This window comes from Bombina bombina, chromosome 2 (assembly GCF_027579735.1).
Source record: "Bombina bombina isolate aBomBom1 chromosome 2, aBomBom1.pri, whole genome shotgun sequence".
Lineage (NCBI taxonomy): Eukaryota > Metazoa > Chordata > Amphibia > Anura > Bombinatoridae > Bombina > Bombina bombina.
Window position 1 is genome coordinate 198,579,984 of NC_069500.1, and position 18,732 is coordinate 198,598,715.

An 18,732-nucleotide genomic window follows, 5' to 3' on the forward strand; every position below is an offset into this window, starting at 1 on the left:
ATAAGTATCTTTCATTTTTCTCAAAAATATGCAAATACTATATATCGATGCATATAATGTAGCCTTTAATCTAGAACTCTGATTGTGACTTATTCTCTGTAATCTTACTTTGAATGTATAGGTTGTCTTGTTCCTATGTCTCATAACTCTGTTTGATGGGGTAACAACATTGTTAACAGTTGGGCGGGGAGCCCCCCCTTCTAGCTTCTATGGCAGTAAAATACTAATCACTTGTAGGCCCAACCCATCTGTAGTACCCATTTATACTGCTGACAATACAAATACAAGTCGAATTGTCAACATCCCACTTTGAGCATATCTATATATTTAAAGCTGCAAAAAGTTTCTTTTGCCTATACATTCTTAGAAGTATTGTCCCTCTGGATGTCTCCCACTGCATAACTACAGAGGTAAAACTTCCGGCTTCCAGCTGTATTATTCCTATAGTCCTCAGCACATTATCTTCTTATCTTTTACTTTTCTAGCCCCCAAACATTCCCTTTTATCTAACACAAGCTTCTGGTTAAAGAATGGTCCTTACTGTCTAACTTCATTATGACACTGAACCTTTACTTATGAGACCACATTATCAATCGGCTTTACAGGGTGCAATATATACATATCCATGTTCTTGGGGGGAGAAGGGATTGGTTTTGTTTTATTTTAGTCAGTGTTTAGTTTGGGTTTTATTTAGCTTAGTTTAGTTTTGATGATATTATAAAATTTAGGGACATGGGTGCAACATAAGAAAATGCCTGAATAAGCTATATGTACCTCTAAATGCATAAGTATCTTTCATCTTTCTCAAAATTATGCGAATACTGTATATCAATGCTTATAATGTAGCATTTAACCTAGAACTCTGATTGTAACTTATTCTCTGTAATCTTACTTTGAGTGCATATGAATATGTTGTCTTGTTCCTATGTCTCTTCAATAAAAAGAAATTTAAAAAAAAAAAAATAATTACAAAATTACCTGTAAAATAAATCCTAACCTAAGTTACAATTAAACCTAACACTACACTATGAATAAATAAATTAAATAAACTATCTACAATTATCTACAATTATATCAACTAAACTAAATTACAAAAAAAAACAAACACTAAATTACAAAAAAAAACAAACACTAAATTACAAAAAAATAAAAAAAAGATTACAAGAATTTTAAACTAATTACACCTACTCTAAGCCCCCTAATAAAATAACAAAGCCCCCCAAAATAAAAAAAATGCCCTACCCTATTCTAAAATAAAAATTGTAAAGCTCTTTTACCTTACCAGCCCTTAAAAGGGTCTTTTGCGGGGCATGCCCCAAAGAATTCTGCTCTTTTGCCTGTAAAAAAAACATAAAATACCCCCCTACAACCCACCACCCACATACCCCTAATCTAACCCAAACCCCCCTTAAATAAACCAAACACTAAGCCCCTGAAGATCTTCCTACCTTGTCTTCACCACGCCGGGTATCACCGATCCGTCCAGAAGAGGGTCCGAAGTCTTCCTCCTATCCGGCAAGAAGAGTTCCTCCAGAGGGTCCAAAGTCTTCATCCTATCCGGGCAGAAGAGGACATCCGGACCGGCAGACATCTTCATCCAAGCGGCATGTTCTATCTTCTTCCATCCGGCGCGGAGCGGGACCATCTTCAAGCAGCCGACGCGGAGCCATCCTTCTTCACCGACGGACTAACGACGAATGAAGGTTCCTTTAAGGGATGTCATCCAAGATGGCGTCCCTCGAATTCCGATTGGCTGATAGGATTCTATCAGCCAATCGGAATTAAGCTAGGAAAAATCTGATTGGCTGATTGAATCAGCCAATCAGATTCAAGTTCAATCCGATTGGCTGATCCAATCAGCCAATCAGATTGAGCTCTCATTCTATTGGCTGATCCGATTCAATCAGCCAATCATATTTTTCCTAGCTTAATTCCGATTGGCTGATAGAATCCTATCAGCCAATCGGAATTCGAGGGACACCATCTTGGGTGACGTCCCTTAAAGGAACCTTCATTTGTCGTTAGTCCGTCGGTGAAGAAGGATGGCTCCGCGTCGGCTGCTTGAAGATAGTCCCGCTCCGGGCCGGATGGAAGAAGATAGAAGATGTCGCTTGGATGAAGATGTCTGCCGGTCCGGATGTCCTCTTCTGCCCGGATAGGATGAAGACTTTGGACCCTCTGGAGGAGCTCTTCTTGCCAGATAGGAGGAAGAGTTCGAACCCTCTTCTGGACGGATCGGTGATATCCGGAGTGGTGAAGACAAGGTAGGAAGATCTTCAGGGGCTAAGTGTTAGGTTTATTTAAGGGGGGTTTGGGTTAGATTAGGGGTATGTGGGTGGTGGGTTGTAATGTTGGGGGTGTATTTATGGGGTTTTTTACAGGCAAAAGAGCAGAATTCTTTGGGGCATGCCACGGAAAAGGCCCTTTTAAGGGCTGGTAAGGTAAAAGAGCTTTACAATTTTTATTTTAGAATAGGGTAGGGCATTTTTTTTATTTTGGGGGGCTTTGTTATTTTTTTAGGGGGCTTAGAGTAGGTGTAATTAGTTTAAAATTCTTGTAATCTTTTTTTATTTTTTGTAATTTAGTGGGGTTTTTTTGTAATTTAGTTTAGTTGATATAATTGTAGATAATTGTAGATAGTTTATTTAATTAATTTATTGATAGTGTAGTGTTAGGTTTAATTGTAAATTAGGTTAGGATTTATTTTACAGGTAATTTTGTAATTATTTTATCTAGGTAGCTATTAAATAGTTATTAACTATTTAATAGCTATTGTACCTGGTTAAAATAAATACAAAGTTGCCTGTAAAATAAATATAAATCCTAAAATAGCTACAATTTAATTATTATTTATATTGTAGCTATATTAGGGTTTATTTTACAGGTAAGTATTTAGCTTTAAATAGGAATAATTTATTTAATAAGATTTATTTTATTTCGTTAGATTTAAATTATATTTAACTTATTGGGGTGTTAGTGTTAGGGTTAGACTTAGCTTTAGGGGTTAATACATTTATTAGAGTAGCGGTGAGGTCCGGTCGGCAGATTAGGGGTTAATAATTGTAGTTAGGTAGCGGCGACGTTGGGGGGGGCAGATTAGGGGTTAATAAATATTATGTAGGGGTCGGCGATGTTAGGGGCAGCAGATTAGGGGTACATAGGGATAATGTAGGTGGCGGAAGTGTGCGGTCGGCAGATTAGGGGTTAAAAAAATTTAATAGAGTGGCGGCGATGTGGGGGGGCCTCGGTTTAGGGGTACATAGGTAGTTTATGGGTGTTAGTGTACTTTAGAGCACAGTAGTTAAGAGCTTTATGAACCGGCGTTAGTCCAGAAAGCTCTTAACTCCTGGCTTTTTTCTGCGGCTGGAGTCTTGTCATTAGATTTCTAACGCTCACTTCAGCCAAGACTCTAAATACCAGCGTTAGAAAGATCCCATTGAAAAGATAGGATACGCAATTGGCGTAGGGGGATCTGCGGTATGGAAAAGTTGCGGCTGGAAAGTGAGCGTTAGACCCTTTCATGACTGACTCTAAATACCAGCAGGCGGTAAAAGCCACCTTTAAGACCCCCTAACGCTGGACGGCTAACGCAGAACTCTAAATCTAGGCGTAAGTTACAAAAACCACAGTATCAAAAATAAAAAAGAATTACACCTAATCTAATAGTCCTATCAAAATAAAAAAGTCCAGGGCGGAGCCTGACCAAGCTCAAAGATGGCAGCTTGACCTAGGAGCTCTGTGTAGTCCAAAGCTTAAAGTAGCCATTCCTGCAGCAATTAGAGCAAAGAAATACCACTTATAGAAGCAATTACTGACCAAGGAGCTAAGAAAACAAAAATCTAATGGAAAGTATGCAAAACTTTGAAGATACAGTGTACCCATTGGGGCCTAGATGGCAGTGATGGAGTCTACCCACAAGCCATCGCAACTAAGGCTATCGAGAACCGCTGGCTGCTCACACCTGCCTAACGAGCTTAGCAAGGCGATCACCCTATAGTTCGGAGTGGTGAAGGTTCACGGAGGCATGTGAGGTTGGAACAGAACGAAACCAGGTACGGCTGAAAAGCACATGTGAAGCAGCACTGATACAGAGACAGAGGCAGATGCACATTAGCATAACTACCATATGTGAATCCCACGTAGCAGTCTCATAGCCACTATACTAATGCCACAAAGGTTTCCTAGTCTACACAGCAAAGGCGCTACCCACTTACTTAAGAGATCCAACAACCTGCAAATCTGAATCGGACCCTTTTAGCTTAACGGCGGCAGCCTATAACACTCTGACAACTCCTCTCCCGATTAGACCATAGGTCGGGTAGGCCAGCTCTCATACGCCTGATTAAGCCTGAACAAATGGAGAACTTCTATGTTGTTGCCCAAAGAGCCTTGAGAGATATCGAGTTCAAAGTGGACCATAGATTTAATGACCTTTTTACACTCTCCAGACTCACCCGCAGTAACTGCAAGAATACGGAATGCAACCATATGGCTACCATTACCTCTAAAGCACCATCAGAAGCCCCAACTCCGGAATCTCTCCAACCCACAAAAAACACCCTTAGAGATCCGGCAGAAAGGAGTAACGCTAACAACAGAGAGGACGCAGTGCTAAGACCTCCGGATCTTTCCCGTGCCGACTTTGTAGCGAGCCTATCTCAGATCCCCCTTCCTGTTAGGGAGAGACTATCAACTTCTAAGATGAGTAGTAGAGACCATCAGATCCAGCACACCCACCCAGAAGATCCTCAAGGACGCAAAGATCTTGCATTGAAGAAAGCTCCTTCAAGCTGCAAGAAACCGAAATTGCTAGCGCTCTCAGAAGAGCTCCTGTTAAAAGACAGTAAGAATCAAGCACTTCTACTACCTATGTCCTTGTCTCCGCTAGCAACTATTGAGATGATGATCATGGCTGCGGGTGACTGTGGATGGTGCCCACCGGTAGGGATACCGCTTCCCTTCAGGAAAACACTAAGTCAGCGCATGTTGATATCTGATGAGATGTGCAGACAACTGTCACTGCCTAAAAGGGGCCAGCATTCAGACCGAACACTCTCCCCCTTGTCTACACAACCTGAAACTTGCTGGTCCCTATGCATGCTCCTATTTGAGCTCTCCGGCAAGCATGAGAAGAGAACTGGTATTGGCTAAAACTCTATACTGCGTGTGGGAATAATGGAGTCTGTATATATTATTCCTAGAGGGTTCCCTGATGACTATAATAACTGCTCATCTAATCTAAGAGACATGGGTTTTCAAGTCTATGACATCATATGACTCAAACTAGTACTGAACTTAATGAAGATGTTGCATATTTCTGATATTTGTATTTAGTACTACCTTTATAACCATTTAAGCTTAGTCTCATTAGCATATGTTTGTCTATTACACCACAATTTAATTGACTTAACAGTTCTGTTCTATATGTTACATATTAGTTTCCTAACATCGGCTGCTCCTATACGGAGGTAAAGAGAGTCACATTATTTATATCAGGGTCCTGATATACACATTTTAACCTCTTAAGGACATGTGACAGAATTTTTCCGTCATAAAACAATTGAGCAAACTGAAAGCTGTGTCCTTAAAGGGTTTAAAGCCTGTAGCTAGGACATCATTTAATGTAATCTCATATGTACCATACATACAGTTGTGCTCATAAGTTTACATACCCTGGCAAAATTTATGATTTCTTGGCCATTTTTCAGAGAATATGAATGATAACACAAAAACTTTTCTTCCACTCATGGTTAGTGTTTGGCTGAATCCATTTATTATCAATCAACTGTGTTTACTCTTTTTAAATCATAATGACAACAGAAACTACCCAAATGACCCTGATCAAAAGTTTACATACCCTGTTTATTTTGGCCTGATAACATGCACACAAGCTGACACAAAGGGGTTTGGATGGCTTTTAAAGGTAACCATCCTCACCTGTGATCTGTTTGCTTGTAATTAGTGTGTGTGTATAACAGGTCAATGAGTTTCTGGACTCCTGACAGATTCTTGCATCTTTCATCCAGTGCTGCACTGACGTTTCTGGATTCTGAGTCATGGGGAAAGCAAAAGAATTGCCAAAGGATCTGTGGGGAAAGGTAGTTGAACTGTATAAAACAGGAAAGGGATATAAAAAGATATCCAAGGAATTGAGAATGCCAATCAGCAGTGTTCAAACTCTAATCAAGAAGTGGAAAATGAGGGGTTCTGTTGAAACCAAACCACGGTCAGGTAGACCAACTAAAATTTCAGCCACAACTGCCAGGAAAATTGTTCGTGATGCAAACAAAAACCCACAAATAACTTCAGGTGAAATACAGCACTCTCTGAAAACATGTGGTGTGGCTGTTTCAAGATGCACAATAGGGAGGCACTTGAAGAAAGATGGGCTGCATGGTCGAGTTGCCAGAAGAAAGCCATTACTACCCAAATGCTACAAAGTATCCCGCTTACAATATGCCAAACAGCACAGAGAAATTGAGCTTTTGGGCCACAACCATAAATGCTACATTTGGAGAGGAGTCAACAAGGCCTATGATGAAAGGTACACCATTCCTACTATGAAACACGGAGGTGGATTGCTGATGTTTTGGGAATGTGTGAGCTACAAAGGCACAGGAAATTTGGTCAGAATTGATGGCAAGATGAATGTAGTATGTTATCAAAAAATACTGGAGAAAATTTGCATTCATCAGCCCAGAAGCTGTGCATGGGACGTACTTGGACATTCCAACATGACAATGATCCTAAACACAAGGCCAAGTCGACCTGTCATTGGCTACAGCAGAATAAAGTGAAGGTTCTGGAGTGGCCATCTCAGTCTCCTAACCTCAATATCATTGAGCCACTCTGGGGAGATCTCAAACGTGCAGTTCATGCAAGACAGCCCACGAATTTACAGGAACTGGAGGCTTTTTGCCAGGAAGAATGGGCAGCTTTTCCATAGGAGAAGATAAAGAGCCTCATCCACAAATACCACAAAAGACTTCAAGCTGTCATTGATGTTAAAGGGGGCAATACACGGTATTAAGAATTGGGGTATGTAAACTTTTGATCAGGGTCATTTAGGTAATTTCACCATAAATTAACCATGAGTGAGAGAAAAGTTTTTGTGTTATCATTCATATTCTCTGAAAAATGGCCAAGAAATCATAAATTCTGCCAGGGTATGTAAACTTTTGAGCACAACTGTATTCCTCAGGTAGGTTATATATGTTTTAATACAAATGATTTTAGGAGAGTTGCATTGTTCTATATAGTAACCTGTATTATATATTAAGCTTTGGTGTTGTAACTGTTTATAGGAATTATCGAGTTAAATGGATATATTTAGAAGTTTCTATAAGAGGAGACATATTCATTCACAATGTGCCTCTAAACCTTATACCATTCCTTATGTTAATATCCTTAACTACATATAAGTACAGGATCACTGATGTAGACAATACATTTTTCACACTCATGAATAAGGTAGTAAAGTTTCATTTAAATTTGATCAAGCCCCAGTTCCAGGAAGACGGACTGACAATTTATTGAGTTAAGATCGGGGACTACCCCTGTCAGGATCTGCTCCTATATTGCACATGTATTTGTATTAAGTTTAATTATGCTACACTGGCTTTTCTCTTCATGGTTTGTTACATAGGCTTATGCTTAAGCTGCAGGACTGTTACAACCAAACATTGCATTTTGGTTCAGCATAATATGGTGCACTATCTTACATGAATCTGTTCTATTCAATTGTATAACTCATGTGCATTATCATAAGATGCTGGTCTTGGACTTCTATAGGGAGTGACACGCTTTTTCTGTTGATTGCTTATTACAATGAGTTCCCTGAGCTATTGGTTGATATATTTTTATGCGCACATTGCCTAGAACTTAAGGTATATGCTATAATTATCCATATGTTTGTCTGAGTGGGATAGAAAGAAACGCAGGTTAACCTTTAGGCTCACATAGCAAACCTCTCAGGGTGTTCTTTTATGTTCTGATTATAGACATGGTATTCCCGGTAGGTAAGTTCCCAATAGTAAATACTACATTCAATCACCCTCCATTTTCTACTCTTTCTAAGGCACGTTTTATATTTGTGCTCTTGTCATATATGCTGGGCTATACATCTTCACACATGGTTACAATTAGCCATTCTGTTAACTATATTTGGAAATCCATAATGATGTTATGTATCCTGCATTTAATGTTATATATCACTCTCATTAGCTTATATTTTACAATATAGGACTCTACCTAGCTAACTCGGAAGGATACCCTAACCATATATGGTGTACGTACAAATGACTTCTCCTTGCTAAGCCACACAGTGAAATAACCTTCCGCTCACTATTTTTGATCATGCCAAAAGTTACATTTGGTCTTTTGAACATAACTAATAAGGTATTATAGCTGTTATTATCATATGTGTCACACAGTGTGTTAACTTATAATAGCCCAATTTAACCTCCTCAAGATCCCTGCATATGCTAGGAGTTTCTCTACCTAACTATATTTGACTTCTCCCTATCCAAATGCTGTAGGTGATTAGCTGAAAATATACAGTAGGGTTCGGTAGCTGTGGTTCCATTTCTGACTTACAAGGTATCAGCCTGCAACAATTCCCTATAAACTTTCCTGAATACTCTACTAATAGAGAGCCTTCTCGTTAGTTTATACTCTGAAATATGGGGCTCTAGGTGGCTAAATCGGAGGGACATAATGGCCATGTACAATGTATATACAATTAATTATCTCTTGCTAACCCACACAATGGATTAACCTTCTGCTCACCAATATAGATCTCTCCAAAATCAAATCTGGTCGGGTTGAAAATATACAGTAGGGGCTGCAATAGTTCCCTCTAAATTATCCTGGATGTTCAAATATGCAGAGAGATTTTCCATACCATATTGATGTACCTATACTCACCCAACATTAAGCATATCACCTAGACCCTCACACCTTCAGCTTAACAAAAAGACCCAAGAGTGACCTATTTAACCCACATCAATCATATTTCATATTAAGCTCATGCTAACACCTTACTTACTATAATTATATGCACTCAGTGTATAGCAATGTTCAATAGCCAATCTCGTATAGCCTATATCAACAGTGAGATCCTCCGCCCCCCCCTTCCGCCTAAATTTAAAGCAGCTCTTGCCTGCTAATCTTCCCTAACTATTAAATAATATATTATATCATATAATCACTAGACTAAACCCTACGCAATAGAAAACGAGGCCACATTAACATAGACTCAACACCCTTTTAGACTACTCTTTATTATATTTGTATCAGGATTTATTCGCATAACACATCTGCATGTATACTATGCTGCAAATATTGGCAATTTCCATCTTAATGAAAGTGTAACTTCTTATTTTGGTCTAAAGGTGATATTTCCTTGTAATGTTAAAGTCTAACTATTTCATGTATGTTTTGGAAGCCTCAATAAAAATGTATGTTTCAAAAAAAAAAAAAGCCCCCCCAAAATAATAAAAAACCTAGCCTACAATAAACTACCAATGGCCTTTAAAAGGGCCTTTTGCGGGGCATTGACCCAAAAAATATAATCTCTTTTACCAAATACAAACCCCCCCAATAGTAAAACCCACCACCCACACAACCAACCCCCCCAAATAAAAACCCTATCTAAAAAACCTAAGCTCCCCATTGCCCTGAAAAGGGCATATGTATGGGCATTGCCCTTAAAAGGGCATTTAGCTCTTTTACTGCCCAGACCCCACTCTAAAAATAAAACCCACCCAAAAAAACCTTAAATAAACCTAACACTAACCCCGACGATCCACTTACAGTTCTTGAAGTTCCGCTTGAAGGATCCATCCAGCCAGCAAGAAGTCTTCATCCGGGCGGCCTCTTCTATCTTCATCCATTCGGCGAGGAGCGGGTCCATCCTGAAGACATCCGACGAGGACCTCCTCTTCAATATGGTCTCTGACGTAAACTGGATCTTGAATGCAAGTGAAAGGTTCCAATCAGCCAATATGATTAGAGCAGCTAAAATCCTATTGGCTGTTCCAATCAGCCAATAGGATTTGATCTGCTCTCATCCTATTGGCTGTTCCAATCAGCCAATAGGATGAGAGCTCAATTCGGAGCCCTTGTGGGGTAGGTTCGCATATGCGAGCCTGTTTCTTGCAATGTAAGAAGCTGTGGTCATTAGATTGCTGCTTCTTACACCCTACGCCACCTCTCAGATGGCAAGGGAAAATCACAGAGAGCTTGCTCGCTCTCAGTGATTGACAGCCCTTTCAATGAAGGGGCGGGCATTACCCACTGCGATGAGTGTGTAAAGATACATATGGGCCAGCAGACGATCAGATCCGCTGCCCGTATGTAAGTTGAGAAGCTGTCCGCCCGCCTGTTAGTATGTGGAGCCCTTTGTTTGCTATTAACCCCTAACCAACTAACCCACATCTATTAGGAATGTTCATGAACTCTATTGCTTATTATAATATTTATAAATTGGTACTAAGGGGCCCAAAGTTTGCCAAGAAAATATCCCCCACACCATTACACCACCACCATCAGCCTGAACCGTTGGTTACAAGGCAGGATGGATCAATGCTTTCATGTTGTTTACACCAAATACTGACCCTACCATCTGAATGTCACAGCTGAAATCAAGACTCACCAGACCAGGCCATTTACAATCTTCTATTGTCCAATTTTGGTGAGCCTGTGTGAATTGTAGCCTCAGTTTCCTGTTCTTATCTGACATGAGTGGCACCCGTTGTGCTCTTCTGCTGCTGTAGCCCATCTGCTTCAAGGTACGATGAGTTGTGCATTTAGAGATGGTATTCTGCATACCTTGGTTGTAACGAGTGGTTATTTGAGTTACTGTTGCCTTTCTATCACCTCAAACCAGTCTGCCCTTCTCCTCTGACCTTTGACATCAACAAAGCATTTTCGTCCATACAACTGCCGTTCACTGGATATTTTCTCTTTTTCCGACCATTCACTGTAAACCCTAGAAATGGTTGTGTGTGAAAATCCCAGTATATCAGCAGTTTTTTAACCCCTTAACGCCCGAGGACGTGCAGGGTACGTCCTCTAAAGGATGTCAGTTAACGAACAAGGACGTACCCTGCACGTCCTCGGTGTGGAAAGCAGCTGGAAGCGATCCTGCTCGCTTCCAGCTGCTTTCCGGTTATTGCAGCGATGCCTCGATATCGAGGCATCCTGCAATAACACTGTCTGGCCATCCGATGCAGAGAGAGCTACTCTGTGGCCCTCTCTGCACCGGACATCGATGGCCGGTATCGTTGGTGGGTGGGAGCCGACTTGGGAGGCGGGTGGGCAGCCATCGGTGAGATGTGTAAGGTGGAGGGGGGCGGGATCGGAAGCGGAGCCGACGGGGGCGTGCACGGGCGAGCGCACGTGCACGGGGGTGGCGGGCGGGCGCGTGCACGGGGCGGGAGCGGGTGGGAACCGCTACACTACAGAAAAAAAGTTAAAAGAAAAGTTAAAAAAAAATGAAATAAACTTTTTTTTTTTAAGCATCTAAGGGATCTGGAAGGGGTGGGGGGTTGGTCTTGGGGGGGGAAAGCTACACTACAGAAAAGGGACATTTTTAAAAAAAAAAAAAAAAAGCATTTTTTTCACTTAACTGGGTACTGGCAGACAGCTGCCAGTACCCAAGATGGCGCACATTAAGTCAGAGGGGGAGGGTTAGAGAGCTGTTTGGTGGGGGATCAGTGAGGTTGGGGGCTAAGGGGGATCCCTATACAGAAGCATATGTAAATATGCTAACAAAAAATGCACAAAAAAGCCCAAATATACCTTTTATTTTAGTACTGGCAGAGTTTCTGCCAGTACTTAAGATGGCGGGGACATTTGTGGGGTAGGGGAGGGAAGAGAGATGTTTGGGAGGGATCAGGGGGTCTGATGTTTCAGGTGGGAGGCTGATCTTTACACTAAAGCTAAAATTAACCCTGCAAGCTCCCTACAAGCTACCTAATTAACCCCTTCACTGCTAGCCATAATACACGTGTGATGCACAGCGCCATTTAGCAGCATTCTAATTACCAAAAAGCAACGCCAAAGTCATATATGTCTGCTATTTCTGAACAAAGGGGATCCCAGAGAAGCATTTACAACCATTTGTGCCATAATTGCACAAGCTGTTTGTAAATTATTTCAGTGAGAAACCTAAAATTGTGAAACATTTTACGTTTTTTTTAATTTGATCGCATTTGGCGGTGAAATGGTGGTATGAAATATACCAAAATGGGCCTAGATCAATACTTGGGGTTGTCTACTACACTACACTAAAGCTAAAATTACCCCAAAAAGCTCCTTACATGCTCCCTAATTAACCCCTTCACTGCTGGGCATAATACACGTGTGGTGCGCAGTGGCATTTAGCGGCCTTCTAATTACCAAAAAACAACGTCAAAGCCATATATGTCTGCTATTTCTGAACAAAGGGGATCCCAGAGAAGAATTTACAACCATTTATGCCATAATTGCACAAGTTGTTTCTAAATAATTTCAGTGAGAAACTGAAAGTTTGTGAAAAAATTTGTGAAAAAGTGAACAATTTTTTGTATTTGATCGCATTTGGCGGTGAAATGGTGGCATGAAATATACCAAAATGGGCCTAGATCAATAATTTGGGATGTCTTCTAAAAAAAAATATTAGGATATTCAGGGATTCCTGAAAGATATTAGTGTTCTAATGTAACTAGCGTTAATTTTGAAAAAAAATGGTTTGAAAATAGCAAAGTGCTACTTGTATTTATGGCCCTATAAGTTACAAAAAAAGCAGAAGAATGTAAACATTGGGTATTTCTAAACTCAGGACAAAATTTAGAAACAATTTAGCATGGGTGTTTTTTGGTGGTTGTAGATGTGTAACAGATTTTGGGGTTCAAAGTTAGAAAAAGTGTGTTTTTTTCCATTTTTCCTCATATTTTATAATTTTTTTATAGTAAATGATAAGATATGATGAAAATAATGGTATTTTTAGAAAGTCCATTTAATGGCGAGAAAAACGGTATATAATATGTGTGGGTACAGTAAATGAGTAAGAAGAAAATTTCAGCTAAACACAAACACCGCAGAAATGTAAAAATAGCCTTGGTCCCAAACGGACAGAAAATGGAAAAGTGCTCTGGTCACTAAGGGGTTAAATACTTAGACCAGCCCGTCTGGCACCAACAACCATGTCACGTCCAAAGTCACTTAAATCCCCTTTCTTCCTCATTCTGATGCTCAGTTTGAACTTCAGCAAGTTGTCTTCTCCACGTCTAGATGCCTAAATGCATTGAGTTGCTGTCATGTGATTGGCTGATTAGCAATTTGTGTTACCAAGCAATTGAACAGGTGTACCTAATAAAGTGGCCGGTGAGTGTATACTGTATATACATTAATGATTAAGGGCTGTGATAGCCTGAAATGTAGCTGTCTGCTATTTAAATCTGTAACTCATGTAACTTTAATAAAAAGATTTTTATGGGGGCGGAGCCTAGCAGCCCAGGTCAATGGCCGCACATTGAGCTGGCTCTGCAGACCCAAATGTTGCTAAAATAAGATATGCGGTCCTTCCACCTAATACCTACTTAAAAGCAGAGGGGGAAGCAATGCTACGTTGATCAGTAGTGGACAGACATCGCAAATCTACCTATTCCAGCGGAATTTACACGGAGTAAGAGCGGAGATGGAGTGGCGCTAATATAACTGCGCAGCACAAAAGACCTGCACAATTTTCACTCCCACCAGGCAGCACAACGGCATGTTCCGGAAAAGTGCAGGTTCGCCAATAACACATTAAAGCAGGAAAATGAACTGACAGCACTCCTAGGCAATCAGCGTGGACCCGGCACTACACCCCCGGGACAGGCCATTAAACCGGAGGGCATTGGATCCACACACTAGCCCATAACGAGCCTCTTAGGACTCTCTGGAGATGAAGGCAGTCAGGGACCAGATGGTCTTTTCGGGTAAGACTGACTGTAACGCATGGCACTGACTCCATAGGCCTCTATACACTAACCACGTGGGTACAAGCAGGGAAACGAACACAGCAGAACCCAGCCAATTCAATATCACTGACTCTAAGACTCCTTGTTATATATACTAGGCTGGCGAAACAGTGAACTGAGCCCACACCACATACGCTGCACAATATAGCGAGCGTTGTTATCTGGCATGCCCTGCAAACAAGCCCAAAAAACTGAAAAGCAGGCTCAAACATCACTTATAAGCCACAATATGAAATCCAAAACTACACCCACAGACCAGCCCACTGACTAAGGGCCACAGATCCCAGAGACGCAAAACAAAAGCAAAGACCAGTACATGGAGCAAACAGGCACCTCAGTCATCACCAGGGAAGATTTACAACTGCTCTCTTCTAAAGAAGATATTAGGGAAGTCCTGTTCAAGGTTAGGGGCCTTTTTGGGGAACTTAAAAAGGACATATCCCAAATCACTACCAGAGTAGAGACCCTCGAGCATACACAAACAGCAGTTCAAGCTGAGGTGAAGGATATTAAGGTACTATGTAGGGGCTTTGGAGTGCTAGCCTCATGCAGAATTTCTTGCTTTGGTTATGAAGTTAGCTATATCACAGAGCGTATAGATCTATATTATGTTCTCCTATACTTTATTTTATTTATGTATACTTAGGACTCTTAACTCCTAATCTATCGTTATAAACACAACTATAGGAGTTATGGCTGGATCAGAGAGTGGCTATTCGGCTAGGTGTTCTAAGTGCTACCCCTCGTGCTAACACTCTTTTACTGTTTAGAACAGGCTCCTGTTGCGGGGTATAGGGCCCGTGCCCTGACAACAGGTCTCATAAATTTAGAGACTACACTACCATGTTTTGAGGGAGCTCTAGCCCTAGATTGCATCTTGAAGCTTCACATATTTTGATTTTATCAATCTGCACGCAGACATGACATAACTGATCCACCAGTATCTCTTGTTTTAAAATAGACAATAAAAATTTGGTTGTCATGGAGATGAATACCAAAGTTTTTTCATATTGCGACAATACTACCCTGTTATAAGGAAACTATAGCCCTATATTATTTCCTAAGTTTATACATATTGTGATTTTATTCAACTGCACACAGATATAGCACAACAAATCCTCCAGGGTCTTTTGTTTGAATGGGACCTATAGGAATTGTTTTCCCTCAGCCCTACAACACTAGCTCTATAGCTCTTCCTCTTCAAGTGTATGCCACTTCGATAAATTCAATGCCAAGTAAGTCTTACTATACCCTAGTTACAAAGTTAGTTCATGCTTTTTCTTATCCCTACAAATTACCACGACTAATTTACAACCTCCCTCCCTCCCCCCAAGTAATGAGTCTCCTAGCAATAGGAGAACTAAATATGCTGTCTTTCTTGCCTATACCGCAACTTTTACTACTCCCCTAGCACCTACTCTCTCTTACACAACGCCATATTCTAGGATCCATCCTCTCTTCTCGGATCAGCAGGTCTGATCGTCAGTCCCTACCATCTAAGTCTTCATTTTTCACTCATTTTTCGGGGCCTCCTTTAAGACCACAGAGAATTGAGCAAAGCCTGTACGTTCCTCCACTTGCCAGTTTGATGGCTATACTATAGATCCCACTCATAGCTAGGGAGTTTATATTTTATTCTACTATATTATGCAGAACTCATTACATCCTACACCGTATATTATATCTTGTATGTTTTCTTTAGCTTTATGGATGGTTAAAATTATTTGTCAAACTTAAGAAAAACTGAGGCTGATTTAGCTATATCTTGGTATATGTGCACTACTGTAATTTGAACATCTTACACTGCTGTAACTCTAATGACCATTTGTATTTTTATTACTGTTTCATACTGGCTGTTTATGCAGCAACAATGTAGTGATTTCATTTTTGTTTTTCTTCTTCCTCAATAAAAATATTAAAAAAAAAAAAAAAAAGTATATTAATATATCTGTGTTGGTTATGCAAAACTGGGGAATGGGTGATAAAGGGATTATCTATCTTTTAAAACAATAAAAATTCTGGTGTAGACTGTCCCTTTAATTATTTGTGTAACAAAATAATTAATGCAAACATTACACATTTTACAGTGTTTAAACAACAGGTTGGTATTATGTTATGTACACAACGGGGGTGGAGCTACCATTGGTGCTGCAGAGCCAAAGTGCTGGGGGTGGAATAGCAAACAGTTTATACATAGGTGTGTGCAGAATAGTACAATCCTAATGCAGGGGAGCCTTTTATTAGTGCAGGTTATAGGTTTACCTTATCAATCTATTATACAGAGCGCAGCATGTATATTATTACCACTGCTTACTAATGAGTTACCTTTGGAGGGCCCCAAAGAAAAGTTGCTCCAGGAACCTCTGTTGAGTAGCTCTGTTACTGAAATTTACAGAAATCAAAGTGGAGTATATTAATGACAGCAAAACATAAAAGTAATTCATTTTTTATTTTCTTGTGGTATGATACAATTTATTTTGCTGACAGTTAGTGAGAAACATAATATAAACATACTAAACCAGTGTAATTTGTTCTAGAGAGAAATATGTAGTAGTATATAATATACAGTACATTTATATGTATTGTTTCAGCTTCACTGCTTAGACCTTTATACTTTAGTCTCCTCTTTTATAACAAGTACTTCAGAAATCATGTGAGCCAGGTTTTCTTAACAGTAATGTGACCTTTTACCTCTGTTTCCTTTCAATATAATTCTAGTCTGCTACAGGAGACATAGGGTTTACAAGAATGGAGCAGAATAGCAACTCGATGGATGACTTTTCCTTAAATGTGTTTTCAGTTCCTCCATACCCGAACAGCAGACCTGATACCCAGGTTTCAGATGGAGATAAAGCTGGAGCTACTTTATTATTTTCTGGTATTTTTCTGGGGCTTGTTGGAATCACATTCACTGTAATGGGGTGGATCAGACATAATGGACTTGCAAATTTTGAGTGGACTCAGTTGTTAGGTCCCATTCTGCTCTCAGTGGGTGTGACTTTTGCACTGATTTCCATATGCAAATTTAAGATGCTTGCATGCAAATCATGTAAGAATAGTGAGGAGCCCACATCAGATACAGACCAGCCCACAGGGGGACAGTCATTTGTTTTCACTGGGATTAATCAGCCTATAACGTTTCATGGTGCAACAGTGGTACAATACATTCCTCCTCCTTATACTACTCAGGACGGCATTACAGGCACTTTACCACCGCTAATTAGTCCTAACAATACTCAGCTGATCAATGGGACAGCGCCATCAATATTCCCCCCTCAATATTATAGCATTTATCCCATGGACAATCCAACTTTCATAGAAGATGACTCGTTTGCAGTTCCGCCACCTACAGACGATGGAAGTGAGAGGTCTGTTTGTTTCTTCTCAAATTCAATTCAAAATCTGGAGTGTGTGAGATGAGCAAATTATTATATTAGTTGTTAAATTATAGTACTTGTTTTAATGAAAAATTTAAAACGGATTAATTTACAGAATGACATAAGGAGGCTTGTCTCATTGATTGCACGGGTTATTACTAGCTTTAGTGAATCTTAAGCAATATAAAACTAAGAAATCTTCTAGGCATACAGAAGCAGTGGTTAAAGGGACAGTCTAGTCAAAAATAAGCTTTCATGATTCAAATAGGACATGTAATTTTAAACAACTTTCCAATTTATTTTCATCCTCAATTTTGCTTTTTTCTCTTGGTATTCTTAGTTGAAAGCCAAACCTAGGTAGGCTCATATGCTAATTTCTTAGCCCTTGAAGGCCGCCTCTTATCTGTATGCATTTTGACAGTTTTTCACAACTAGAGGGCATTAGTTCACATGTGCCATATAGATAACATTGTGCTCACGCCCGTGGTATTTCATAGAAGTCAGCACTGATTGGCTAAAATGCAAGTCTGTCAATAGGACTGAAATAAGGGACCAGTTTGCAAAGGCTTAGATACATGATAATCACAGAGGTAAAAATTGTATTATTATAACTGTGTTGGTTATGCAAAACTGGGGAATGGGTAATAAAGGGGTTATCTATATTTTTAAACAATAAAAATTCTGGTGTAGACTGTCCCAAACATAAAAAAAATCACACAAAAAGGGAGCTATCTGTTGATTGGTGCTTGCGCACATTTGTCTGACTAGATCTGTTCAGATAGCTGCCGGTAGTGCAATGTTGTTCTTCCACAAACGATAGAGTATGAAGCAAATTTGATAATAAAAAATAAATTGGAAATTGTATGTTCTATCCAAATCATGAAAGAAAATGTGTGGTTTACTGTCCGTTTAAGATCCATTTAATAATTTAGTTTATAATATAACCCAATGACTTGATCTGGGATTGACTGAGATTAAGCCCAAGTTAAATCAATTACAGTTAATCAAAAATATATATCCTAGCCCGTTTAATTGGTGTCCCTGTCTAACCTCATCAACATTGCTAACCTGGGAGCTTCTAAGTACATTTTAATAGGTTTTATACTGGATTTTTATATCAGTATCTGTACCTATTCTTCTTTATAGTAGTGTCTATTACATGAAGTTATATAACATTTGGTGTATACTGTCCCTTTAATCCACCAAATATAAAAATGAGAAACTTGACCAACCAGCACCAGTACAAGGTTAAAATAAGAGAGCAGCTTTGAGGAGAAATACATATTGTAAAAGTATTACAAACTGTCATTTTGTCTAAAAAAATATGCATTTTTGCAGTCCATAGACAC

The 18,732-nt window shown here is 39.8% G+C and overlaps 1 protein-coding gene across 1 annotated transcript; it reads left to right on the forward strand.

The window, feature by feature from the left end:
- Window positions 1-16,754: 16,754 nt before the first annotated feature.
- TMEM174 (transmembrane protein 174) lies at window positions 16,755-17,426 on the forward strand. Its single transcript, XM_053699706.1, has one exon. It carries the CDS (start codon window positions 16,755-16,757, stop codon window positions 17,424-17,426), a length of 672 nt encoding a protein of 223 aa, XP_053555681.1.
- The last annotated feature ends 1,306 nt before the right edge of the window (window positions 17,427-18,732 follow it).

Bases quoted from the DNA above. Each gene is read 5' to 3' on its own strand.
- TMEM174 (XM_053699706.1), top strand. From the start codon at position 16,755: ATGGAGCAGAATAGCAACTCGATGGATGACTTTTCCTTAAATGTGTTT.